The 24,941-nt window shown below is 38.9% G+C and overlaps 6 protein-coding genes and 1 long non-coding RNA gene across 10 annotated transcripts; 5 read left to right on the top strand and 2 right to left on the bottom strand.

The window, feature by feature from the left end:
- Positions 1–1,787: 1,787 nt before the first annotated feature.
- On the bottom strand, positions 1,788–3,503 carry Rfc3 (replication factor C subunit RfC3). Its single transcript, XM_076388078.1, has 8 exons — positions 3,333–3,503; positions 3,207–3,271; positions 3,006–3,133; positions 2,768–2,930; positions 2,542–2,701; positions 2,260–2,471; positions 2,110–2,187; positions 1,788–2,044 (listed from the first exon to the last, which is right to left on the bottom strand). The coding sequence occupies exons 1-8, from the start codon at positions 3,368–3,370 to the stop codon at positions 1,902–1,904; spliced, it is 987 nt and encodes a 328-aa protein (XP_076244193.1). The 5' UTR covers positions 3,371–3,503; the 3' UTR covers positions 1,788–1,901.
- Positions 3,504–3,683: 180 nt separating this feature from the next.
- LOC143185241 (26S proteasome non-ATPase regulatory subunit 6) lies at positions 3,684–5,883 on the top strand. Its single transcript, XM_076388073.1, is given in 2 exon segments — positions 3,684–4,866; positions 5,007–5,883. Coding segments are annotated over 2 exon segments (1,890 nt in total). The 3' UTR covers positions 5,714–5,883.
- Positions 5,728–11,300, bottom strand: Spd-2 (spindle defective 2). Its single transcript, XM_076388080.1, has 18 exons — positions 11,200–11,300; positions 10,980–11,107; positions 10,784–10,912; positions 10,567–10,718; positions 10,187–10,497; positions 9,956–10,128; positions 9,433–9,891; positions 9,122–9,367; positions 8,832–9,040; positions 8,512–8,775; positions 7,969–8,441; positions 7,723–7,899; positions 7,440–7,653; positions 7,193–7,369; positions 6,945–7,128; positions 6,525–6,862; positions 6,267–6,451; positions 5,728–6,184 (listed from the first exon to the last, which is right to left on the bottom strand). Exons 1-18 carry the CDS (start codon positions 11,298–11,300, stop codon positions 5,848–5,850), a joined length of 4,257 nt encoding a protein of 1,418 aa, XP_076244195.1. The 3' UTR covers positions 5,728–5,847.
- LOC143185246 (uncharacterized) lies at positions 6,716–7,969 on the top strand. The gene is made up of 2 exons (XR_013002884.1): positions 6,716–6,849; positions 7,643–7,969. It is a non-coding gene; the product is annotated as an uncharacterized LOC143185246 (long non-coding RNA).
- Positions 11,301–11,611: 311 nt separating the features above from the next.
- On the top strand, positions 11,612–13,974 carry Dus2 (Dihydrouridine synthase 2). 3 transcript variants are annotated; one of them, XM_076388075.1, is made up of 6 exons: positions 11,612–11,932; positions 12,016–12,229; positions 12,302–12,815; positions 12,908–13,153; positions 13,231–13,572; positions 13,641–13,973. In XM_076388075.1, exons 2-6 carry the CDS (start codon positions 12,040–12,042, stop codon positions 13,750–13,752), a joined length of 1,404 nt encoding a protein of 467 aa, XP_076244190.1. In that variant the 5' UTR covers positions 11,612–11,932; positions 12,016–12,039; the 3' UTR covers positions 13,753–13,973. The 3 variants fall into 3 exon arrangements, with proteins under 3 accessions (XP_076244190.1, XP_076244192.1, XP_076244189.1); XM_076388077.1 differs by having other exon boundaries at positions 11,612–12,229; positions 12,302–12,718; positions 12,916–13,153; positions 13,641–13,974; XM_076388074.1 differs by having other exon boundaries at positions 11,613–12,229.
- A 217-nt stretch (positions 13,975–14,191) lies between these two features.
- On the top strand, positions 14,192–18,360 carry Hay (ATP-dependent DNA helicase hay). Of its 2 annotated transcripts, XM_076388072.1 has the most exons (16): positions 14,192–14,356; positions 14,530–14,741; positions 14,814–14,924; positions 15,006–15,155; positions 15,228–15,398; positions 15,475–15,666; positions 15,743–15,840; positions 15,909–16,015; positions 16,083–16,379; positions 16,448–16,716; positions 16,832–16,996; positions 17,077–17,263; positions 17,331–17,479; positions 17,557–17,673; positions 17,754–17,890; positions 17,962–18,360. In XM_076388072.1, exons 1-15 carry the CDS (start codon positions 14,323–14,325, stop codon positions 17,880–17,882), a joined length of 2,388 nt encoding a protein of 795 aa, XP_076244187.1. In that variant the 5' UTR covers positions 14,192–14,322; the 3' UTR covers positions 17,883–17,890; positions 17,962–18,360. The 2 variants fall into 2 exon arrangements, with proteins under 2 accessions (XP_076244187.1, XP_076244186.1); XM_076388071.1 differs by having other exon boundaries at positions 17,754–18,360.
- Positions 18,361–20,307: 1,947 nt separating this feature from the next.
- Glct (ceramide glucosyltransferase) lies at positions 20,308–21,617 on the top strand. The gene has a single exon (XM_076388079.1). It carries the CDS (start codon positions 20,311–20,313, stop codon positions 21,505–21,507), a length of 1,197 nt encoding a protein of 398 aa, XP_076244194.1. The 5' UTR covers positions 20,308–20,310; the 3' UTR covers positions 21,508–21,617.
- The last annotated feature ends 3,324 nt before the right edge of the window (positions 21,618–24,941 follow it).

Raw genomic sequence — 24,941 nt, 5'->3', positions numbered from 1 at the left:
TAATCTAGATAAAAACTTGATAAAAGTAACAGTGAAAGTGTACTAGACGAAAGTGTTGGGTAAAATAACAGAAACGAGAATTACGTACGAGAGCGCAGAAGAGTCGACAGTGTGTTGAAGCAAGAGAAATTGCGTGACGAGAGTTGAAAGAGAAGGAGAGGCAGCTAATGGGATGGCGGACTAGAGGTAGGTCATTCCACTTGCACGGATTGGATACAGCGATGCTGGGACGATTTTAGCGGTTTCGCCTCACTTTCAGGAGGCACGGCACGTGTAGTAAGCATCACGGCTGGGCACTTTCCATTCTCCGCTGTAACATTAGCGTGGAGCATTAACACAGTGCTAGCAATGTAAATTGACTCGCGCGCCGAAACCGCACGGTTTTTCGATGTACTCGTTAACCACGCTAATCGAATGATTAACATCCTCCCGTCCCGCTAATTTGATCAAACTCTTGTTGCGCGTCGTTAATTACGTCGGCTAATTACGCGAACAACTCGAATGTTTTATGGCGGTCGAGACACAGGAAATACGCGGTTAAAGCGGAAACTCTATTTTAAATCCACGGGATGACCGAACGCTGGCTCCTGCGACGCGCCATATCTCGACGAAAGTTGCGAAAATATCTCGAGTGGGAGGGACAATTAAAACACGACGCAACATTTTATTACTGCGCCCGTTAATGATCGCAGACCATTCAAAGAAACAACCACGCTCGCTTGAAATGGATTTCTGTCGACGCCGAGCTTGAATCGGGAGAATTGCAGAGGAATTACTGTCGCGTGAGCAATTTGCTGCGATACACGTCCAATAATTCGCTACATGACTAGAAGATCGAACCAGCGGCGCTGTGAAAGGATCCTTGAAAATGAGAACCTGTTTCTGAATAAGAAAATTTCACGCGAGATGAAATTCTGCACTACTTGATTCATCTGTTTCTGAACGAAACTTCAAGCTGCTCTTCTTTTTCATCTATACCAACAACTACTGAACATCCCGTGTAATTTCAATTGCCGCTACAAAAGGAACTTTGTTGGCGTGATGGGAAATATAATAAACATCCACGATTGCCTAGCATCCTGCACCAGCGTCGCTCAATCCGTCTCTCCAGAGGTGCATGTGTCTCCCTCTTTACACACCGCTGAAAGCAAATAACGCCCGATAACGCCTTGATTCAATGAAACTTTGATCGATTTGCGAAACCATACGCTTTGGACTTCCGGGAGATTTCTCCCGCGATATGATCTAGCAAGAGTTTCGAACAGCGTAAACCAATTACTAGAGTACTCTGGGGGGATCAGTGAGCATCGCTGCCACGGAAAATAGTGGCATTGCATGTCTGGCCTTTGGATATGTTTTCGCCGGCGCGATGCTCGAGCGATCGCGTGCTGATTGGGCGGTATTTGTCGGACCGCTGTCAGACGCTGTTCCACTTATACGATCGAGTACAGGCACACAATCGCATCGAATGCGGCCGAGGTACGCGGCGCGGAGAACTTATCATTTCGAGGATGAGTTTCCTATAACCCTCTCCCTCTCTCTTTCTCTGTACGCGTGAAAGGATGATCGCGATTACACGAACAAGAGGAATTTATGACCATCGGAGTTCGTAGTGACTCAACTGATTTGTGACCAAGACTTTGACAACTTATTTTTCAAGATTCATCGTCCAGATAGGACTCACGAAAGAACGTAATTTATTACGAAACAGAAAAAAAGAGGTTGGATGGAGAAGGACGGACAACGGAACGTGGAAGGAACCGTTGCGTGATGCACAATGCACTTCGTGTTGTACAAATATCGTCCTTTTTATTTGCTTTCGTTTTTTCGTAACAAAATATAATATGTTAAATTAGAGATTACCTTAACATTAATTCAGATCCGCGAACGCAGTCTACGCGCTAAGTCTCGATATCGCGGGCTTTTTGAAACGCTGAAACGAGTGCGTTCAACTGTACTGCTTCGCTGCAACCGATGGCTACTCTCTTTTCTATCTCCGCCAGTTTGATCACCAAGTCGATGAGTATCGATTCTGGGAATTCAACTGAAACGAAATGATTTAGTATTCTGTACTATTTCATTGAAGGCAAGTTGCATTAAAGTACATACTTTTATTAACAAATAAATGAAGCTCTGTTAATATGTCTTGCAACGCGAGACCTTTCTTCAGTTTAATGTCTTGTATTTCTATATAATGTATGTTAAAGAATACTGAATTCTAAGAAGCAATAATGGATAGTCGTATAGTGAAAAGGATACTGCCATAACATAATTCATATGACTCATTGAGTAACCAATTGACAATATTTTTTACGTCGATTGGAAGAGGATGGCCAACACAAGAATAAACATTGTCTTCTGTGACTGCACCAAAAGCAAGCCACGTACTCTGAAGAACATTCAGAACTTTTCTCATATCTCCTCCACTCAGCGTCATCAATGCTTGCTTTCCATCTTCTGTGACATTCAAACTGCACCATTTACGATTATATACAGGAGTTCCATTGCTAATATGAAAATTAGTGTAAAAATGTTACTCACTTCTCTTCTTTGATGATAGTCTCCAACCTTGGCAGAATTTGCTCAGATGACAGTGGACCAAATCTGAATTTTGTGCATCGAGATTGAAGAGCAGGAATAATCTTACTTAAGTAATTACATATGATACAAAATCGTACATTATCTGTGTATTTCTCGATGACTGAAACATAAACTCTGGATAGAAAATATTTTTCTTCTATAAATTACTGCAACAAACAAAACTTACTTCTTCTGAGAGCATTCTGTGCATCATTTGTCATAGCGTCTGCTTCATCAAGAATGATCAGCTTGAAGCCAGATCTATACATAGTACCCGTACTAGCAAAACTTAGAATTTGTCCTCTGACAATACCAATACCTCTATCATCCGAAGCATTCATTTCTAATACCTATACAAAAAGAGATGAAAGAGTAATACAAAAACTACGATAATTAAAGATAATATTGCAGAAGAGAAACCGAACCATTGAATTAAATTGTGCTGGAGTGTACAATTTACGAGCACAAGCAAGTATAGTACTAGTTTTTCCAGTACCAGGTGGTCCATAAAAGAGGAGATGAGGAAGTTGATTTTCATCAATGAACTTGTTTACTGTAAAAAAAAATAATCATTAGATAAATATTTTGAATCTCAGTGAATTAGCTAAATTAATACAACTACTAACTAGTCTTTATTATCTCCTCGTGAGAGATGAGATCAGTTAATTCTTTAGGACGGTATTTCTCGACCCTGAAAAGAGATGTTAGTAAGTATTTTTAAGAACTAATGCTACGGAAATTATAATTCTCACCATGGTAAATTCGTAGACGTTCCAGATTTTGCTGTCATGGCATATATTCAAGTTTTCTCGAAATTCTTTCAAAAACGTGACGTCAGGTTATAACCAATGCGTCTTCACCCGCGCATTTACTAGCATTAACTTCAAACATGGCGACAAAAGCGCGGTACTGTTTTTTTGAATCCGATTTTACGATTGGTCTATTTAATAAGATAAATTCAAGATAAATTATCGATGAATACTTCGATACTCGATTGCTTTTTGTCAAAAATAAGGTTAAAAAAGATTGCGACAACTCGAATGACATTACGAGAGATTTCTACTTTATAATTAAGATCTTGCATTTACATCAACAACACAATTATGAGCAATATGGAGTTATGCCACACAACCCCTGCCTACATCTTATTATCTAAAATTCGCTTCAAATTAGCCCTAAGAGAATTCCAAAACGATGCTAATCTAATAAATGAGTTTCTTGACATAGTGATTAGCAAGAATATGTCCAAATATTACGAAGAAGTGTGTAAAGAATTCGATTGGAACATCGACGAGGATCTGTTAAATACGATGAAGCAGGCGAACGAAGTTATCTGGACGAATCTCGAATCTTCAGATAATTCGACTCTGGAGGACTCCACGAGGAAAAACTGGCGGGAAAAGCTAGAGTTTCTCTGCGAAATCGGCGACCTCAACCACGCGACAGACATTGCTAATTCGATCTTCTTAGACGAGACAAATTCGTCCAGCGTTAGAGTCGAGGCTGCCTTCGGTTTATTTCGCATAGCTTACATGAGGAACAACTTTCGTCAGATGGGAAAATTAATCAGAGAGATAACTACTCTAACTGAGGGAGGCTGTGGATCAGGTAGCAATTGGTGTTGTCGCAATAAGCTAAAGGTCTATGAAGCTGTTTATTCTCTGGCAACACGGAACTTCTCGCGAGCCACGTCCCTGTTACTCGATTGTATTCCCACTTTCGAATCCTACGAATTATTAAGATTCAAGGATGTCGTAGAGTACGCTGTACTTTCTGGAATGATCTCTCTATCGCGCTCAGATCTCGATCGCCAGATCAATAATAATGGACTGTTGCAACAAGCTCTACTCACCGAGTCCCAGAGTTACAAGCAATACTGTGATTCACTTTACAATTGTCATTATAAGCAGTTCTTCCAGAATCTCATGTGGGTGGAGTCCGAGCTGAAGGGTGATCCCTTGCTTTATTCTCATTATCGTTATTACGTAAGGGAGATGCGTCTGAAAGCCTACACTCAGCTTCTGCAAGCCTACAGAACGATTAATTTAAATAGAATGGCAACGGAGTTCGGTGTGACGGAGGATTACATCGAGCAAGAAGTGGCGCGATTTATCACGAGTGGTAAGCTGCATTGTAAGATCGATAAGGTAGCTGGGACCATCGTTACTGTTAGTGCAGCTGGCTGCGACAGAGGTCAGGCTCCCGATGCTTCCTGCGACCGGGGACTAACCTATCAAAACACCATCAAGAGAGGAGATGCCTTGCTCAATCGATTGAAGAAACTTGGTCAAGTTATTGATTTTTGATTGCGAACAAAGATACGACCGTGGAGATCTTTGAGCAACGTTTGAGGTTAACTTTATTCGAAGTCAACTTCGCAAGTACCTTCACGATTTGAAGTATTTTTCGCTATTTCAAATCATCAGTGCCTCGATGAAATATGGCTCATCGGATTTTTAGAAAGTATCCTAGGGCCATTTATAAATCCACGATGGAGACGAAGCAGCATTTTAATTACTTGCTCGTGATAGACTTTGAAGCCACTTGTAAACAGTATGAAATGCTGGAACCCCAGGAAATTATCGAGTTTCCTTGTGCAGCGGTGTCTACGAAAGACTGGAAAGTAAAAAACGTTTTTCACGAGTATATTAAGCCAAGAGTTCATCCGGTGCTTACTCCGTTTTGCACAGAACTGACTGGCATTATACAGGACATGGTGGATCAGCAGCCACATTTTCCAGAAGTGTTTGAGAAGTTCTGTAACTGGTTAGATGAGCACAATTATTTTAAGGATGATAATAAGTGTGCCTTTCTCACATGTGGTGATTGGGATTTGAAAGTAATGTTGCCGAATCAATGTAATTGTGAAAGCATAACACTACCTGATCATTTTAAAAAATGGATAAATTTGAAGTGTACATTTTGCGACGTAACTCAATATTATCCACGAAGTTTGAAAAACATGTTTCAACTCATGGAACTTCCAATGGAAGGACATTTACATAGCGGTATTGATGATGTGAACAATATGATAAGGATAATACAAGAATTAGCAAAACATAATGTAGAATTTAAGATAAATTCGTCGCCTGGTGTTCTGAAACAGTTACTCAAACATGATAAAGTAGCTTAAGCTTTAATCAAGGAACAAATTTATTGAATATTTGTCTATTAATAATAAAAATATCGTTCGTACAAAAATGCAAAATTATAGTTAACTTCATATAATAAATATGTAGATAAAAGGCTTAACACTAACATAACAATTTACAATCGTTTTACGTTAACTCTGATTTGTACATCGAATTTACTGTTTTTTGTATAAATTTCAAGTACTGCATTCAAATTGCGTTCGATCTTTCGTTTGCACTGTATTTTCAATTGAAAGTCTCTTCTAGTGGGGATCATCCCCTCTGCAGGAACGACACTTAAGTATTCAGTATTTGACAATATAGTTTCGAATGGTTGAGCCACTGTGCAAGAACTCTTTATCGTTACTATTGCTTCCGTTCTCGTTGGCGGAGTTAAAGTTACAATACATGGATTAACTATAAAATTGTCAATATTCGCATCATGTTGGAATGTATTGCCCTCGAGGAGTGTTCTGAAAATTGTTTAATTAATCTTAAACATCTTAGTTTTGGAGCTACAAAATTCTAGGGTCAAAGAGATGCGATAAGACGTACTTTGAGGGTAAAAAACTTTCACCACTTCCTTCGTACATATGACTGTTGTCACTACAGAGAGAGTAAAACATCTGTGACTCGTCTGCACTATCTTGAAGAACGGACAAAGTTTCGTCAGCGCAGACTTCCATTGTTAGCAGTATTTCATGTTGACGGATTCCTCGACAAAGATCTCCAAGATTTTGCTATGGATTAAATTATGAAATTAATAGAATCAATTATTAATTACTAAAAATTTCTAAGTTTGTCATAGTTTACCACAGAATCTCGAATGACATTTATGTCTGGCATTAATTGTTCACTGGGAAAGGCTTTACATATTGGGTGAACTATATTCCTAAATACTTCATTCTCATTCCCACTTAATTCACCGGATTCTTTCATTTTATTGTACAGTCTACGAATACGCCAACGAGAAGGTTCATCTCCGTGAGTGATTAGTATTGTTCCCACATGGGATACATCTGATTTTCGTAACAACACTAGGTCTTCCTTTCTGGGGTGAAATTCTAAAGTCACCCATTGAATTTCCTTCGGATTCAGTAGCAACTCCGTTGGATTTACTTGCCAACTCGAAACCATGGTAGGATATACAGCTAATTACGGAATAATAATTAGAAAATAATTGACAATAGTAATAATCCTGTTTATGAATAAGTTGTTCATCTAGCAACAAACCTTTTGGTGTTAATTTGATTTTGACGTACGAACACAAATCTCCAGTGTTCTGTAATTTAATTTTGGCATTCAAGGAACCTCCGGAGTTCAAAGTACCAAGTGATAGCCACATTTTACCACTCGTATCTTTAAATGCCTCAGAAATTTCAACTTTGCTATACCCGCCGTAACCATACAAGAATAGCTGAAAATAATATATTACTGACTGGTTACAAGAATCAACTTACAGATTTGGTAGAACTATTTACCACTTTTGTAGGACGAGAATCATTATCTTCCCTTTTAGGCTCATAGTGTCTGAACACTATTTTTCCACTAGATGCACCCAACTGATGAGGACTAAAAACAACAGATAGTGTTCTGCTTTCTGAGCCCTGCAAGACTAACACAGTGGATGTACCAGCAGCTTGTCGTTCTCGTAGAAACTGAAAAAATTCGTAATATTTCGGAATGTTCGAATCATCAAATAGTTCTACAATGATCTGCATACATTACCCGAAAGTTTTTGTTATTATCTGATATAGTAGCCTGAATTTTTATTTTATTGTTGCTAATATTGCGAATAGTGAACTCTTTAATTTCTGATTTTCCCGTTTTTATACTGTTCCATACTAGAGCAGCATGAGTTGTCCTTATTGGAATTTTATCGCCAGCAACAGTCGAACCTGATACCGTGCTAATAGGTGAATTTCTTCCAGATATTCCTGATCTGTTACACTTGACATCAGTAATCAAGGGATATTAGTATTATCAACTACAGAATGTACGTTTAACTTACTTATTTGAGGCTACGCTGTGTGGAGATGATGGAGAACTAACAGATGGTAAAAACTGAGGGGTTTCACAACGAGCAAAATTTTCATTTTCTGGTTCCATATTGGAACAGAGATTCGATTCTCCAATTATAGAATACTGATATACATTATTACCAACAGTTAACTTAATCTTTGCGTGCCTAAAAGCATGTTAATATAATACAAAAAGTAGTAATAGAAATCCTGACAAATATAAAATGCTTACTTACATTTTATGAGTATCTAAATCCTGCTGTTTGTATGTTATGAAAAAGCAACCTGTTTCATTAGGCTGTAAAAGTAAATTTTCAGGGTGAACAGAAAAGAGCTTGGTGACTTTTACGGATTCATTATCTGATACAAACGAAGTAGATATCATTACAGGGATATTTCCGAGATTAATCACAGTCAGTGATTTACTTTGCTTGTTAGAAATAATCAAAGGCAGCTCTGTATCAGTTACTTGTATTCTACAAGTTCCTACTTGTACGCTAAGAGGAACTTCTTTAAGTATCATAGCATCGTCAGGGCCATTTTCCGCTTGAATGATTAAATTTCCATCATAGTGTTGCAAAGAACGCATCTCTGTATTCGTTGGTAAGATGGCTTTGCATCGAATATTCGTGGTAAATGTTTCTTGAGGCTTTAATGTCACAAATTGTACTTCCTCAGAATTGTCTAAGCTAAATATTAATGGCCCATCCTATATTAAATAAATTAATAATGAAAGATTCATAAAGCCAAGGCTGTAAATTCATTCATGAATTTATTACCTGCAGTATACTCAGTTTAATGGGAACATCAACACTGTTTTTATTCGTAATTGCAATAGGTGCAATCATTTCACTGTTTTCAATGATGCACTGAAAGTCTAATTCTTTTTTCGGGGAAGGTACTGAAACATTTATATTAATTTCCTCGGGTTTGAAGCAGATTATGTGTTTCATGATCCATTCAGACCTAGTTACCATGTCTGATACTGTTATATTTAAGACTGCTATAATTGGTTTACACATCTTCAGTACTGTCAGTGAGATCTACAAAAATTATAATACAGTTTTAAATTAACGTAAAATTCACGTGATGTAATTACCTTGGCATGCTGTTCTGAATTTGGTTTAATAAGGATAACATCTTTTGGTAATATGAGTTGAACATTCTGCTTATCTCCTTGAACTTGATTTATATTCAATGAACATATGACCCATCTATCACTTTTATTTAGAAGTTCAATATCAGTTTCTCTTGACATACCCACAATGCAATTGCATAGTTCTTCTGTATTTTTTCCAATGACAACATCTTAAAAAAATAGTAATTATAAATAACAAGAAAATCGAATAAGTGTAAAACTAAAAACACTATATTGTTACAATAGCATACTATTTAATTGAGATTCAATTCCTTGAAAATTTGAAAGGTCTTGGACAAAAGTTTCTGATTTTTCTTTATAAGAAATATTTTCCTCTTTTATAATTTCTTTCTTTCCTATTTCTTCGTTTTTTGAATCAACAGACTTTTTCTCTTGATTCTGTGTTGTGTTAATTTTTGGTACACGAGGTGATGAAATTTGTTCTTTATTGTAATGCGAAAAAGATAATTTAGGGTCTTCCAAGAGTGACTTAAAATCTAAAATTGATAATTGAAAAAGCGTTTTGAACTTATTTATTATAGTCTTTTTGAGCAAAATGTACCTTGATTAGACGGAGATGTCAAGTTTCCATTTTTTATTTCCTTTTTCAGTTCTTGGCCACTTGGATTAGAGCCAAATGATAGCATTCTGGGAGCCGAATGTTTAGCATCTACTATTTCGTTCGCAATTTTACTATCTAGGGATAATTTTGATGAAAGATTTAATAATTCTAAATTTTTTCCAAAATTCTCTATGTCCCTACTTGGAGTGGCAGGCATAGATTTTCTACTTGAAGGCAATGTATAAGTATTTCTACTATCATCCATCTGTACTGGCTTTTTCTTTTTCTTCGCCATTATAAGTTGATCCACTAATCTTCGTGGAGTACCATTTTCAATGTCCTGTAATGCTTGAGCAATACTAGTTAAACTCATAATACTTTGTTCTTCTATATCTTTCGTTGTACTTGGATTGTTCTGCTGAGTTTTATCTTTAGTAATAAATGATCCAACAGAAGATTCTATAAAAGGGAATTTTTCATATAGAACAGGAAGAATTTGAAAGTAAATTAATACCAATAATACCTTCTGTCACTATAGTAGAATCAACTAATGGTATAAGTGGACCTTTCTTTTTAGGGCTATTTATAGACAAACCAAAACTCGGTCTTTCCCCTGCCTCACCTGACAATTCTCCAAAATTTCCGCATTTTCTTTGGAAAAATTCATCAACAGGTACTTTGTGCCCAGCACAAGACCTGAAATTCAATTGCATCATAAATATAATATAAAATACATAAAACTTTAGTAACTTACTCTACTGATAAGTCCAGTTCACCAATGATACCCGAAAAACAGGATAGATTTAAATATTCCTTTTCAGTAGTTGTTGTTGGAAGGGCATATGAATAATTTTGCTGCCAAGATACTTCATCAGCTAGCATCTGACTAGCCATTTCAGAAGCAGGACGAAATTCTTCATTATTGAACTGAGCCATCAATTCAGCAGTAGTTGAATCAAATGTGATTGCATGTGCATTTTTGCTAGATGCAGTTGACAAACGTTTTTCTGAACTTCTACTTAATCCAGATGACCGTGCAGAAATCTCATTTGGCTCAAAAACAACCTGAAAATATAATTCTATAACAAGAGAAAGCCTTAATATTAGCAATTCTTTCATAAAGGTAATGCTTACATTGCTTGTTTTATTAGTGCTTGAATATAAAGTACTTTCATTTTTAGATTTTGTCTGATTGGAACATTCAGAATGACCTTGCTCCGTAAGAGTTGATGGTGTTATATCATCGGATAAATTTGGAATATTTACATTATTTTCTTTGTTTGTGTCTACAAGAACAATATCATGAATGATACTCATAGAGACAAAAACATATAGCTATAAAGAATTTTACCATATATGGCAGATGTTGCTTTTATGTCACTGCACCTCTGAAGCAATTTTCTAGCAAGTTCGCGTTCTGAGTCCAACTTGTTCTCATTCTGTGTCTCTGCATCTCCCATTTCACTCATTTCAGTTAAAACTACACAGAATGAAGTGTCAAGTATCAATATTAATACAACTTCTATGCAAAAATGAAACATACTCACAAGAATTTATATTGTCAAGTATCCCAAGAGAAGATTCATCTGATCTTTGTGCTGCATCGTTCTTCTGTACCACAGACTGTCTATAAATGGCTTCATTAATGTCACCATCGAAAAACTTACTTTCCAATCTGAAGAACAATGCATGAATTTTTATCGTAAATTATATTTCATTCTCATTTAAATCTGCTATGGTATTACACGCGTAAAAAACGAAACTTACGTGCTTTTTCTCTGAACAGTTGAAGTTGCTTGTGGTTGAGGAGTGTTTAATACAGTCACATCAATAAAATTCGCCCCTGTGAGTTTCGATGGTGTAAACATTGTCGAATTCTTCGTTTATCGCCCAATTCCAAACGCGTAAAAATTGCTCAAAGAAGAAACACAATCAAGCAGGCTTTGAGCGATTTCTGTATCGCTGAATTGCTGAAACAAAGGGGCGATTGTACCATATTACACTGTTACACACCAACGTATTCTTTGACAGTTGATCAATTTTGGCGTTTAAATTTGAAAATGTTCTCCAAGATCACTGATCATAGAACAGACGCGTATGCATTGTTAGATTGACAACCATCAAATTCTCGCATTAACGTGAGAAATTTTGTTAAAAATCGACCCTAATGAATTTTCTTTTTTATTAGTATGTCTAATTACTGCAAAAAATAATCAATTCAAAACTATATTATCAGAGGATATCTTTAAAAAAGAACTTTTCATTTAGGGGAAGATTCAAAACTCTTAAAAAATGTACAATAAAATGATAAATCTATTCTACATTTTGTCTATGGACATAGAATGTAATGAAATTGCCATCGTTTCATTGCATTGCACATGTATCAAACGATATGCAATGACAGTATGATGGCATGAATAAAATCTATGAATGCAAGGTTTTTTAATAAAGTGTAACAGTGATATTTGGAAATGTAGGAGAGAATAAGTAAAACTCTACAGTAGGTAGTTAATTATGTATTTCGTTCGGTAGTTATATTTATCTAACCACTGATTCCGTAAGTAAAATTACAAGATTCAATAGTCCTTAGAATATATTGACAATACGATGGATGAAAAAGTAACGACAGTGTTAGAACGAAGGAGACTGAATTATGAGAATAAACTCATATTAGCACCTATGGTACGCATTGGAACATTACCCATGCGTCTCTTGGCTCTCGATTATGGCGCTGATATAGTATACACAGAAGAACTCATAGATTGGAAGTTATTACGATCGTTTCGTCGTGTAAACGGTAGACAGAGATTTGTATTTTATTGTTACAAAAAAAGAAACAAATGATTTACTTTTATGAATTTATTTTTAGATGTTTTAGGAACAGTTGATTATATAGACAAAACAGATGGTACTGTTACTTTTCGAACTTGCCTCAAAGAGAGAGACAAAGTGGTTTTACAAATTGGTACATGCGATGCAACAAGGGCATTAAAGGTGGCTAAAATGGTAGAGCAAGATATTGCTGGAATAGACCTTAATATGGGCTGTCCAAAACTGTTTTCTATGTTAGGAAAAATGGGAGCTGCTCTTCTACAAAATCCAGACACAGCAACAAACATCTTAAGAACATTAGTCGATAATTTGAGCATTCCAGTCACCTGCAAGATTCGGGTTTTACCAGACACAGAAAAGACCTTGAAACTTTGTGAACTTCTGGCATCAACAGGCATTGCAGCCATTGCAGTTCATGGGAGAACTGTTAGTGAAAGGCCACAGCATGCAAATCGTAATGAAATTCTGAAAGAAATTTCTAGTAAACTTTCAATACCAGTGATAGCAAATGGAGGTTCAAAAGAAATACAGAAATACTCTGACATTTTTAGGTAATAGAATAGTTTCACCCTTTTTTGCCCTTATAAAAATGTTTTATTCAGTATTGCTTATGCAATATGAATAAAATTCTATTAATTCATAGGTTTAAAGAATTAACAGGGTGCAATAGTGTAATGCTTGCCCGAGCAGCTGAATGGAACTGTTCAATATTCAGAAAAGAAGGGTTGCTTCCTATGGAAGATGTAATAAAATCATATATAAAATATGCTGTAGATTATGACAATTCACCATCTAATACCAAGTACTGTGTACAAAATATTCTCCGCGAACAACAAGAATCACCTTTAGGAAAGAAATTTCTTAATTCTCGAACTATGGAACAAATATGGTTAGTATTATTTTCTGAAGAAATAAAACCACTAACAATTCATTATACTCCATGTTGTAATGATTACGTTATTGTAGTGATGTGTGGAACTTAAGCGATTATTGTCGTGCAAAGAGAAAAGAATTTGATGAGAAAGGATTATTAGGCAGATCTCAGGCTTCACCAATGGAAGATGACGAGAAGACTGTTGCTCAGGCGCCCCACAAAAGAAAATTGGCGGATGATGATGACGTGGTGCTAATGAACTGTGCATTTTTTCGAAACAATTACGGCACAGATCTTGAATTGCCAAAATCCATATTGCATAAATGGACAGTAAGCCTCAGGAAGAAAATGCCTTATTACAATACTCAAAACGAAGGAAAACTTTTTCGTTCTATTGTAACTGTCGATGGAAGGAAATACGGATCGTCTTTCTGGTAAGTGCATAAAAATATACGTGACGTTTTATGACGAATATGACTCTTTATCTTGAAAACATTTTCAGGGAGAAAAAGAAGAAATGGGCAGAACAAGATGCTGCATTAGTTTGTCTTTTTTCTTTAGGTTTAATCAGCGAAAAAGCTTTTGCTGCAAGTGGCAATGTACCTTCTGTATAATGAATGAATGGAAAACACAATGGAAATGATTTGTTAAAGCTCTACAAAGTCCTATAAATGGTATACATGAAGAAATTTTAAAAGAAGAAACACTTATGAAAGCCATTCTTATATTTTTTTAAAAGTTTCTCCATCAATAAAAGGACTTTTCTGTTACATAATAGTATGTAATAGTAATCTTTTATAACTCCTACTTATAATTTTATAATAATAAATAATAGATAAAAGAATAAATCCTACTTATCGCTTGTTTTAGTTAAAAAAGAAGTTTTTGAATTTGGCGGTATTTTGTTACTATATCGCCATCTAGTGGTGATATATAGGGACTAAATTATCCGTTTTGTGTTACAGTTTCCATTCTCTCTCTATCAGCAAACCAATGAAATTAAGGTTAAATGTGATTTTACCTGACGTGCGGTTCAGTACCAGTACGGTTTGTTGGTTACAGGAAGTAGAAGGAGGTTACCACATTATAAATGAAGTTAATTTAATAATAAAAGAGTACCTTCTTAAAACTATTATAGGAGCCGAGGCAGAGTGTTCACGGTTCAATAAATATATTCATAAATAATGGGTCCACCGAAACGTTTTAAAAAAGATAACGGTACGATATTTTCCCCGTAAAAAAAGTTATAATACCGAATGAAAGATGTTTTGTACCAGTTAAAATAATTTCTGTAAATAAAACTGTGTCGTTTAATAAGTTACTTCGTGCAAATATATTAACAAAGCAAAATGTATTCATTCAAAAATCATAATTGCTGTTTGTTATCATAGACAGAGGTAAATGGAAAAAACGTAAAGAAGATCCTGAGGAATATAATGATGATGATACTGTGGATGACAATGAAGCAGATGGTGTACCAGATGCAGCTAAAAATGATGTTGAAAAACAAGATGAAACAGCATTAGAAGATGAATTTGGTGCAAAAGATTATCGTTCACAAATGATTCTGAAGCCTGACTGCGCTTATAGGCCGCTTTGGGTGGTAAGACATTACCGTTTCTTTCCTCTGTTTAGTGTTATTACAAGACCATTCTAACAAGAATCATTTATTTAGGCACCAAATGGGCATATTTTCTTGGAATCCTTCTCACCTGTTTATAAACATGCTCATGATTTTTTAATTGCTATCTCAGAACCTGTATGTCGTCCAGAACACATTCACGAGGTAATTTTTACTGATTCAAATGTTGAATATGTGTAGATCAAATCTACAACAGCTATTAATAATTCAACCCTAATTTTACAGTATAAGCTGACTGCTTATTCTTTATATGCAGCTGTCAGTGTGGGTCTTCAAACACATGATATTATTGAATATTTAAAAAGACTTAGTAAAACTAGCATTCCTGATGGAATTATAGAATTTATAAAATTATGTACATTGTCCTATGGCAAGGTAAATATGTTAGCTATAAATTATTCCACAGTATCCAGTGCAGTGAAATCTATATCCCTTACTTCATTTTAGGTAAAACTAGTGTTGAAACATAATAAATATTTTGTTGAATCTCCATACCCAGAAGTATTACAGAAATTACTAAAGGACCCAGTCATACAGGAATGTAGGTTAAGAAAGAATGTGGAGGATGAGAAGGAGGAAATAATTACAAATGTTCAAAGCAAAACAAAAGTTCCACAGGTATTGATACTGGCATATAAAGATAGTTACAGTAACAGTTTGATTAAACTGAGAATCAGTTGTTTATTCTTTACAGTTTGGAGGAAAGGCGATGACTAATGTTCCAACTGGAACAACAAAACCAACTGAAGTATCCAATGACCAGACTCCAGCAGAAACGGCTACTGTTCCTGAAGATATAACCACTTTTTATGATAAAATGGATAAAGAAGATGAAGATGAAGAAGAAGAACAAGAATTAAAAACTGTCAGCTTCGAAGTAAATCAGGTAATTTTTAGTTCACATTACAAAACGTATTTACAAAACTACCTCGATGCATACATAACAATTTTTTTTTTTGTAGGAAAAAATTGAAGTTATACAAAAAAGGTGTATAGAATTAGAACATCCACTATTAGCAGAATATGATTTTCGTAACGATACCGTAAATCCTGACATAAAGTGAGTATAACTACTACACTTATACACAATCTAAGCAAAAAAACAAAAGTTAATGTATTTTATTATAGCATTGATTTAAAACCATCAGCTGTCCTGAGGCCTTATCAAGAGAAAAGTTTAAGAAAAATGTTTGGAAATGGACGAGCTAGATCGGGCGTTATAGTCTTACCTTGCGGTAAAGATAATTTTATTACCGAAAGTAAAATTAATGGCGATTACCCTAATTCTTATATTTTTGTTAGGCGCTGGTAAAAGTTTAGTTGGAGTAACAGCTTGCTGTACAGTAAGAAAACGTGCACTAGTATTGTGCAATTCGGGTGTATCAGTCGAACAATGGAAACAACAATTTAAGATGTGGTCCACTGCAGACGATTCGATGATCTGTCGTTTCACGAGCGAAGCCAAAGATAAACCGATGGGTTGTGGAATATTAATTACTACATATTCCATGATCACGCACACTCAGAAACGTTCTTGGGAAGCTGAGCAAACTATGCGATGGCTTCAGGAACAAGAATGGGGAATTATGGTTTTGGATGGTAATTCATTTTAGCGCTATGAGAAATGATTATTGAATTAAGTTGGTTACTACTTGATATATTTCTAGAGGTACACACGATTCCTGCGAAAATGTTCAGAAGGGTCTTAACAATTGTTCAGTCTCACTGTAAATTGGGTCTAACCGCAACGTTGCTGCGAGAGGACGATAAAATTGCTGATCTTAATTTCCTAATTGGGCCTAAGCTCTACGAGGCAAACTGGTTGGAATTGCAAAAAAGAGGTTTTATCGCAAGAGTACAGTGTGCTGAAGTTTGGTGTCCTATGACACCAGAATTCTACAGAGAATATCTTGGCTGCAAAATGAGCAAAAAGCTTGTGAGTAACACTTTCATTTTAACATACTATAATATAAGAAATCATTTTTTAATGGCTCTCTCTCTCTCTCTCTATATATATATATATATATATATATATATATATATCTTTGCAGCTACTTTACGTAATGAATCCTAACAAATTTCGTTGTTGTCAATATTTGATACGGTATCATGAAAGACGTGGCGATAAGACTATTGTGTTCTCAGACAACGTGTTTGCTCTGAAACATTATGCCATCAAAATGAATAAGCCATATATCTATGGTCCAACTAGTCAAGTAAGTACAAACTTTTGTCGGAAAGAAAAATAACTATTCTACCGACTTAACAATATGTAACACAGTAATGTTAATTTTAGAGTGAGCGAATACAAATTTTACAAAACTTTAAATTCAATACCAAAGTGAACACGATATTTGTGAGTAAAGTGGCGGATACGTCTTTCGATTTACCGGAAGCAAATGTATTAATTCAAATATCTTCCCATGGTGGGTCTCGTCGACAAGAAGCACAACGTTTGGGAAGAATTTTAAGAGCTAAGAAAGGTATGTGCTACTGAAACATATTCTTTAAGTCAAGCATAAAGAACACTAAATTATTAATTTTTTACAGGAGCTATCGCGGAGGAATACAATGCATTCTTTTATACATTAGTTTCACAAGACACAATGGAAATGAATTATTCGAGAAAACGGCAAAGGTTCCTTGTAAATCAGGGTTACGCTTACAAAGTTATTACAAAGCTTGCTGGAATGGATGAAGTATGTATCAGTGATTAGAAATTTCATAGAAGTCATGTAAGGAATCTGAAATTTTACTCCTTTAATTTATTAAATAGGAGCCAGATTTGATGTACTCTTCTCGGGAAGAACAGGGTCATTTGTTGCAACAAGTTTTATCTGCTAGTGATATGGATGCAGATGAAGAAAGAATTCCTGGAGAAGGACCAAGACCCGTAAGATTTATAATATATTAATAGAATACTATTCAGCAAACATGATATTATTTCTCAACCTACTTAAATTATTATTTCAGATCATGCGCAAAGCTGGTAACATAACATCAATGTCTGGTGCAGACGATGCAGTTTACTACGAATACAGAAAAGCTCCTAGTTCGTCTACAGCAAATAAACATCCTCTATTTAAAAAGTTTAGGACATAAAAAATCGCGTATGTGTATATTTATTTTCGTAGCTTGATTAAAAAACAATTTTTTACGTTGTACAAAATTTTCATTTCAGACTATTTAACTAAGCTTAACTGCACAATTTTCATATCTAAAAAATACACCTTCCTAAATTCAAATGCCATATCAGTTTTTTCGTAGCATTTCCAAGAAACTGTTTTCGAGCCATGTTTTCCAGAAGTGACAATCAATATCTTGCGAAATGTATATCAAGCATTTCGTGCATATTAGCTCTTGGTAAACTCGATATGACTGCTTACACGGTTTAACACGTTCGTCGCCACGTCACCCAGATATGGGTGACGTTGTTCTTGTTAAACACAGAAAAGGGCGACACTGACGAAGTCGTTCTCACGGCTAAAACAATGATCGAAAGATCATTCTTGTATGAGCAGCCGTCATGACTGGCAATACCACTAATAAAGACGAACATCGTTCTTACTGTTAGCATAAACGCCTGCAAATTCATTTCGTGTGACCGCTCATCGCGTCGATCCTGATTTACCCTTACAGATTCCAGGCAGTCCTCTAACCGACAAGCTTATCACATTTCCATTTTAATATAAAACACTTTATTCTTTACAATAAATCGAAGGTAATAATATAATCGTAATACTCGAGTTACATTGTTCAGATTCCTGCTTATCGCTTCTTTACGTTAAGCCGCGCCGACAGTCGGATTTGAGCCTGGCGAGAAACTCAACCGAATCGCGCTGGGCGAGGAACATGTGAAGAGGCTATAATGCAATTTAAGCAAATATAAATCCATCGCCCGGTCGACTCGAGGTAATGCGATAAAGATATCCCCGATAAATTTGTTAGTTCAATGCGATAGCATTCCCTGCATACCTACACCACATCGCTATTGTATTCACACAAAAGGCGGAAGCGTATTCAGTGGGCAACCATAGAATTCCTTATTTAATGTAGTTAGAAAAACTACAATACTTAAAATATTAGAACAGAGCACAATAAAAGCAAAAAGAAGGTAGAAAAATCACTTCATCTTTATTCATCAGTTTACTCAGTCTCTCGTTCCACCGCTTACTCTCCCAATATTTAAGTCCAATCGTAAGTAGAACTCCGTGTAGACAAACTTCCCCTTCGCCAACGCAAGGAAGCCTCGCCTTCCGATTTCGTTAAACCGTGATTCAGACCGTTTGAGACGCTCCCCTTGACTCCTCTGATTAGACTTAGAGCGTCGAACTTTCCAAAGAGGGGGCGGGAGGCGTCGAAACGGTCGGTCTGGATTTTTCATAAAAGTGGTGCGATTCGCACGCCAGATGTCAGTTGACACCTGAGCCTCGGCGCCGCGCTCGTCCTGAACATAGTCGCGAGTCCGCCGTGCGAGAAACCGGCGGCTGTCACATGCAGCCAGTTATCCCGTCGTCCCGTCCGACGCCTGCCGATGCGTCGTTGCGTGTGAGAAAGGTGCGCGAGTCTCGCTCGTGTTCAATCGCCGTTCCATCCATCGACAATTTTCCCTCTCGTGAACCGCCTCGTTCTGTGCCTCCGTACTTCGGACGTGACCACGGCCTTCGGCATGACGTGCATCGACACGCGACGCCAGTCTCGTAGCCGCCGCCGAGCCAGGGCCAGGTGAGTCCGCGTAGGCGCGTCGTCATGATGAAAAAGGCGAAACGTCGTGCAGCGTTGACGTGAGCGTGCCGAGCGGCTAGACTTAGCGTCAATCGAAGAAGAGGCACCGCCGAAGCGAGCGAGATCGAAGTAAGAGAAGAGAAGAGAAGAGAAGAGAAGAACAGAGCAGAGCAGAGCAGAGCAGAGCAGAGCAGAGCAGAGAGAGAGAACGAAGGAGAACCGGTGAGGCTGTCGCGTGGAAGGGAATAAACGAACGAAGTTGAATGCATCGGTGAAAATCGGGGAGGCTGCATCTCGCACAAAAGAGGGTGCCTCGACGTGTGCGCGCGTATACGTCAGCGATTGGGTGAAACACGGAACCTTGCCTCTTGGAAAGTGAACGTGAGTGCGGCTCGAGAAGAGAGAAGAGTGGTGAAGAGTGGTGAAGAGTGGGAGGGGAGGAGAGACCGAAGCGTGCCGGCGAATCGGTCGAGAGCCACCCCGACCGCGAGGGGGAAGCTGGCGTTTGAATGCGTTGGAAGCGGTGCCCGAGCGTGGAAGTCGCCGTGGAGACGCGCCGATGGCCCCTGCCAGGCCGTCACGACGCTCGTGATCGCGGCGCGATGGGAACGTCCAGGATGCCGCGGACGGGGCAGGATGGCGGGCATCGAGATCGTCGCTTGGGTCGGTAGAGAGGAGGGCGTAGAGCAAGATTAAACTCGCGTGTCCCCCGTCCCTCCCGCCCCTGGAGCCCCCTGGAGCCCCCTGACACCCCTAGGTCCGCGGAGGTTAGACCTCCGCGATACGCGAGAATTCTCACTCGAAGATGAACTCCATGATATATACCCTGTATGGGTTCGCGATATTCTTCATGATATTCTGGTCGGTGATGTGGATCCTGCATGTGCTGGCTCTGATAGCCGGTCGATGGAAGCTGCACCGCAAAGTCACGCAAGTGCCGAGCTACGAGACGCCTCTGCCCGGCGTGTCGATCATCAAGCCGCTGATGGGCGTCGATCCGAATCTGTTCAGCAACCTCGAGACCTTCTTCACGATGGAGTACCCGCGGTACGAGCTCCTGTTCTGCGTCGAGGACGACTCGGACCCCGTGTTGATGCTCGTGCGCAAGCTGATCGAGAAGTATCCCGAGGTCGACGCGAGGCTGTTCATAGGAGGGCGCAACGTCGGCGTGAACCCGAAGATCAACAACATGCAGCCGGCGTACGAGGCGGCGAAGCACGAGTTCGTGTTGATCAGTGACAGTGGGATCAAGATGAAGGAGGACACGCTGCTCGACATGGTCAACTACATGACCGACAACGTCGCGCTGGTGCACCAGATGCCGTTCACGTGCGACCGCGAGGGTTTCGCCGCTGCTTACGAGAAGATCTTCTTCGGCACGGTCCAGTCGCGGATGTACCTCGCCGCGGATCTCCTCAGGATAAACTGTCACACTGGTATGTCCGCGCTACTCAGGAGGGCGCCCCTCGACGAGGTCGGCGGTCTGAAGACGTTCGGCGTTTATTTAGCCGAGGACTTTTTCTACGCCAAGTCGTTGACCGATCGCGGCTGGCGCATCACCGTCTCCTCGCAGCCGGCGTTGCAGAACAGCGGACACTGCGAGCTGCATTCCTTCCAGGCGAGGCTGCGAAGGTGGGCGAAGCTACGGGTGGCCATGCTGCCCACCATGATCGTGCTCGAGCCTCTCAGCGAGTGCTTAGTGTTAGGTGCCTGTGCTTCCTGGGCGGCCAGCGTTCTCTTCGACTGGGACTCCCTTGTTTTCTATTTGGTACACATACTCTTGTGGTTCATGTTCGACTGGACGCTGCTGTGCGTCGTGCAGAACGGCTCGCTGCCGTTTAATAAGTTAGAGTTCGTGTGCGGATGGTTGCTCAGCGAGATCACCAGGCCCTATTTATTCCTCCAGGCGGTTCTAGATCCTCTGATACAGTGGCGGTCGCGCGTCTACAAGCTCAAGTGGGGTGGCGTCGCGGAAGAGGTTAAGGCGAAAGTTAAATGCTGAATCAGGCGAATGGTAATGGTCTTGATTAGGGCTGGGGTGGAACTCTACTCTCTGCCCTTTCGGTGCTCACTGGAGAAGGTGATTCCGAGTGAACGATTGAGTATCGTTTTCTTCGCCACTGAAAAGGTTCAATTCTCGAAACTCGAGACTTGAAACTGCCTTGTTTTAACCTCTTCACTGGGTAACAAGTCAAATCCCACAATAATTCCTCAGTTAAGAGGTTAGGAATTGGAGTTTCAGCGCAATTCTTGCATATATCTGAAAGATACAGGATCTTAAAAGAGAACACTAACCTACAAACTTTTTCTAATCTAATCTACTTCTCTTTCAGAAGTACCGAAATATCTTTCAGAGATCACTCTTAATGGTTGCATTATGGGATAGTTTCCTGATCACTTTTTTATCTGGATTTCTGGATTTTCATAAAAACAATGCAATTCGAAGTTTCGAGAAACCCATCCCTAGTGTTGATCCTTTTTTCGTTAGCTTTCTCTTTCTCTCTCTCTTTCTATTTCTATTTCTCTCGCGTTCTTTCGGTGCTTACAATTAGCCAAGCTTGATCAATCGCTGAGGCTCGCGACCAGTAAACGCCCATCGGCGGTCATTGAATACGCTTAACGATCTGTGATCGACGGTTTCCGCACACGAGGTACGCTCAGCGTTCAAATCTTAGCACCGAAAGGGTTCGATTAACGCATCGTGCACCGACACGTGCTTTCCTCGGCCAAAATGCATCGATATAGTGCAGAGATGGGGAATCATAAGAAAGGAACGCAGGCACGATTGGGACTAGGAAGTAACAATCTCAGACTCTCCATCTCTGCAGAGTACTTTAACCCTTGTACGCTATTCGGGTGAATCTGTTCCAAGGCTTACTCTTCATTCTGAATGCTTTTTTAATGAGAAATCAATTTACATCAACTTCGTCGACTTTACAATACTATTTACAGTATATATATATTCTTCTATGGAAATACAACTTGCGCTGTTTTCTGCGATAGAAATTCATTCAGCTGTACTGGAATAGCGCGCAAGGGTTAACAGAAGATCCGAATGAAACGGTCGGCACGATGCGTGAAGATTGATCAAATTCGCATAATTCCAGCGAGGGACAGACGGACCTCGAGCTTGCCCTTTCCCCTTGCTTTCCGAATATTCCATAAATTTATTCCAAGACCCTCGAAAGAGAGACATTCTCAATGCGAGGATAAGCGAAGCTCGAGTACTTATTATACATCGTGTCACGTCAGAACGCAAAAAATATACGCCGTATACGCAAGCCATATACGCACATTAAATAGAACGTGCACACGTGCGTGTGTGCCGCGTACTTACGTAAATACGATGACCGTGTGCGAACGCGGGCGCGCGCGCGCGCGCGCAACTATGGTTTTCATTTATTTGGCACATCGTTACTCCGCCAGCTCGTGATAACACGCTCACCGACTCGTGCAATATTGTAGACGTATTTTCTCTTTTATCAGGTGATAGGTTACATTAGCGGTAACAAAGAATGATCGATGTCCCAACCTTTTCCGTTTCAGAAGGGAAATGGAGGGTATCGAGGCCGACCTTAAGGCTTTTATCGGAACAGATCTCTTGTGAAACATTCAACGTGTTCTAATTGATACGTTTGCCGTCTAGATACGATTCTCCCGGCAACGTAATCAACTTGACGCCTCGTTGACGTAGTCTGGCTCTTCGGTGTAGACGCTCCGCGCTTCTTATTCTTAGCAATATCAATTCAACTTTGTGTTCGATGAACGCATTTACTGTTCTACGGATCCAGTTTCATGGAATATGAAACTGGAGCTTAAGGTTTTCTTCGGATAGATAGCATGGATAGGGACTGAGATTTTTGGCCACTGGTATTACTCTTATTCTATTTCTTCATTTGTATTCTTCGAAGATGAAGCATTTTCACCTCCACAAGCATTGTGCAAGATTCTATCGTTAGGAAGATTGTATTTTTTAACTTAAAAGCATGTTATAATTCTTGTGAAAGTATTTAAATTGGGATTGGCAGAGGGTTTACTCAACACTGGAAAATTCCTTGAATAGAATCAGAGGCTTTAATGTATTCTGGTTATATTTGGAAATTCGACCATTAAAGGTTGAACAATCATTATCGGTATATCCTTATTTTCCCTTCCAGTTATTAAATACGCAGTCGTAAGCATATTATATATAATCACTGTGTAATTTGATGCGGCAAATTGACAGCCTTAGTGACGTGTGGGGGTTTATTTCGTTTTATTTCACATTTTCCTTATTCGTATGTCGCAGAATGCCTCCAGGCCTTCGTCTTATCAATGGTAAATCCGTCACTATAAATTCCTATGACCCAAAAAGATTGAACCATTTGTTTTCAAATCTAATCTATGGAAAATAGTGTGACATAAGAGTCACACGAGTTGGAGAAACTCGCCTTCGGGAGTAAAGAAGTTCTTTGTTCGTTTCTGTTACATTCCTCGCGTGTCGTGACTGCTGAGGCGAAACCAGTGACCCTTTGTTTCCCATTGTCTTCAAGGCGAGGACGAATCGCCAATTGACGAGCGCTAATTATGTTTTTTGTTAAGCGCGTTCTTCTGGGATTTCCACTTAACGAAGGACACGCTTTCGTTCGCCTCGAGTCGAGCGATTGGAAACACCAAGTTATCCAAGGCTCATCTTCCGTGATCTTGAAAAGAATCACACTGAAGCTTCACGATCACGCTCAGAAGGAAACCTCGATACTCTGATTCTTCCAGTTTTCTTCAAATTATGTAGACTCATAGTACTTTTTTAATGGCTCTACAGGGTGTAACAAAAATGTCGCAGTTCCTTAAAAGGGGTGATTTAGGGGGTGATTTGAAACAACTTTTTCCTTAGCGAAAATGTAAGATGAGGCTTCGTTAACGAGTTATTAACGAAAAACACCGGCCAATGAGAGAGCGAGTTTGCCGCCCGAGCGACCGCGGTAGCGTTGGGTACGCGCGCTAGATGCTACAGTTGTACTCCGAACAAGAAAGTCGTCATACATCGAAGAAAATAGCATTAGTATGAAAACTGAAAGCGGCATAATAAATAACACCGAGTCCTTTTTTTGTTTATCACTTGAAGTGAATAATTACTTAAAATCGAGGAAAACTACGTGCAACGTAAAAATACGAATATGTAAATCTCTTATTCGCATAACGTATAAACGAAAAAGTAATACAACGAAAAATAAAGGAAGAAGAGAACAAACTTCACCTGTAGTTTGTAAACCTGTGTCACTGGGTCACTGTACCGATCCTGGTCATCGACCGTCGAAATGGTTTATGCTAGGGCACGCGTTTAGGTAATTTATGGCTTTATTGCTTTGGTTTCGAAGGAGACATGATCTCGGAGTGTCCGAACAAAGAAGGTCTGAGGTGCTTAAACTACGTGGGGGGTACAAGGAGCTTCTTTGG

Source organism: Calliopsis andreniformis, chromosome 10 (genome assembly GCF_051401765.1).
Source record: "Calliopsis andreniformis isolate RMS-2024a chromosome 10, iyCalAndr_principal, whole genome shotgun sequence".
Lineage (NCBI taxonomy): Eukaryota > Metazoa > Arthropoda > Insecta > Hymenoptera > Andrenidae > Calliopsis > Calliopsis andreniformis.
The sequence above is the reverse complement of the archived record's forward strand: the minus strand, read 5'-3'. Positions and strand labels throughout refer to the sequence as shown.

What these genes read in the sequence shown, in the direction of transcription:
- Dus2 (XM_076388075.1), top strand. Translation starts at nt 12,040, where the DNA reads ATGGATGAAAAAGTAACGACAGTGTTAGAACGAAGGAGACTGAATTAT. An exon ending in ATCGTTTCGTCGTGTAAACG is followed by an intron (nt 12,230 to 12,301) that starts GTAGACAGAGAT and finishes ATTTATTTTTAG; the next exon opens with ATGTTTTAGGAACAGTTGAT. An exon ending in CGAACTATGGAACAAATATG is followed by an intron (nt 13,154 to 13,230) that starts GTTAGTATTATT and finishes ACGTTATTGTAG; the next exon opens with TGATGTGTGGAACTTAAGCG.
- Hay (XM_076388072.1), top strand. Translation starts at nt 14,323, where the DNA reads ATGGGTCCACCGAAACGTTTTAAAAAAGATAACG. An exon ending in ACCGTAAATCCTGACATAAA is followed by an intron (nt 15,841 to 15,908) that starts GTGAGTATAACT and finishes ATTTTATTATAG; the next exon opens with CATTGATTTAAAACCATCAG. An exon ending in CTGGAGAAGGACCAAGACCC is followed by an intron (nt 17,674 to 17,753) that starts GTAAGATTTATA and finishes TTATTATTTCAG; the next exon opens with ATCATGCGCAAAGCTGGTAA.
- Glct (XM_076388079.1), top strand. Translation starts at nt 20,311, where the DNA reads ATGAACTCCATGATATATACCCTGTATGGGTTCGCGATATTCTTCATG.
- Rfc3 (XM_076388078.1), bottom strand. Translation starts at nt 3,370, where the DNA reads ATGACAGCAAAATCTGGAACGTCTACGAATTTACCATG. An exon ending in ACTATCATCAAAGAAGAGAA is followed by an intron (nt 2,472 to 2,541) that starts GTGAGTAACATT and finishes TAAATGGTGCAG; the next exon opens with TTTGAATGTCACAGAAGATG. An exon ending in ATATGAATTATGTTATGGCA is followed by an intron (nt 2,188 to 2,259) that starts GTATCCTTTTCA and finishes TACATTATATAG; the next exon opens with AAATACAAGACATTAAACTG.
- Spd-2 (XM_076388080.1), bottom strand. Translation starts at nt 11,300, where the DNA reads ATGTTTACACCATCGAAACTCACAGGGGCGAATTTTATTGATGTGACT. An exon ending in GATTTAGATACTCATAAAAT is followed by an intron (nt 7,900 to 7,968) that starts GTAAGTAAGCAT and finishes ACATGCTTTTAG; the next exon opens with GCACGCAAAGATTAAGTTAA. An exon ending in GAAAGTTTTTTACCCTCAAA is followed by an intron (nt 6,185 to 6,266) that starts GTACGTCTTATC and finishes AACAATTTTCAG; the next exon opens with AACACTCCTCGAGGGCAATA.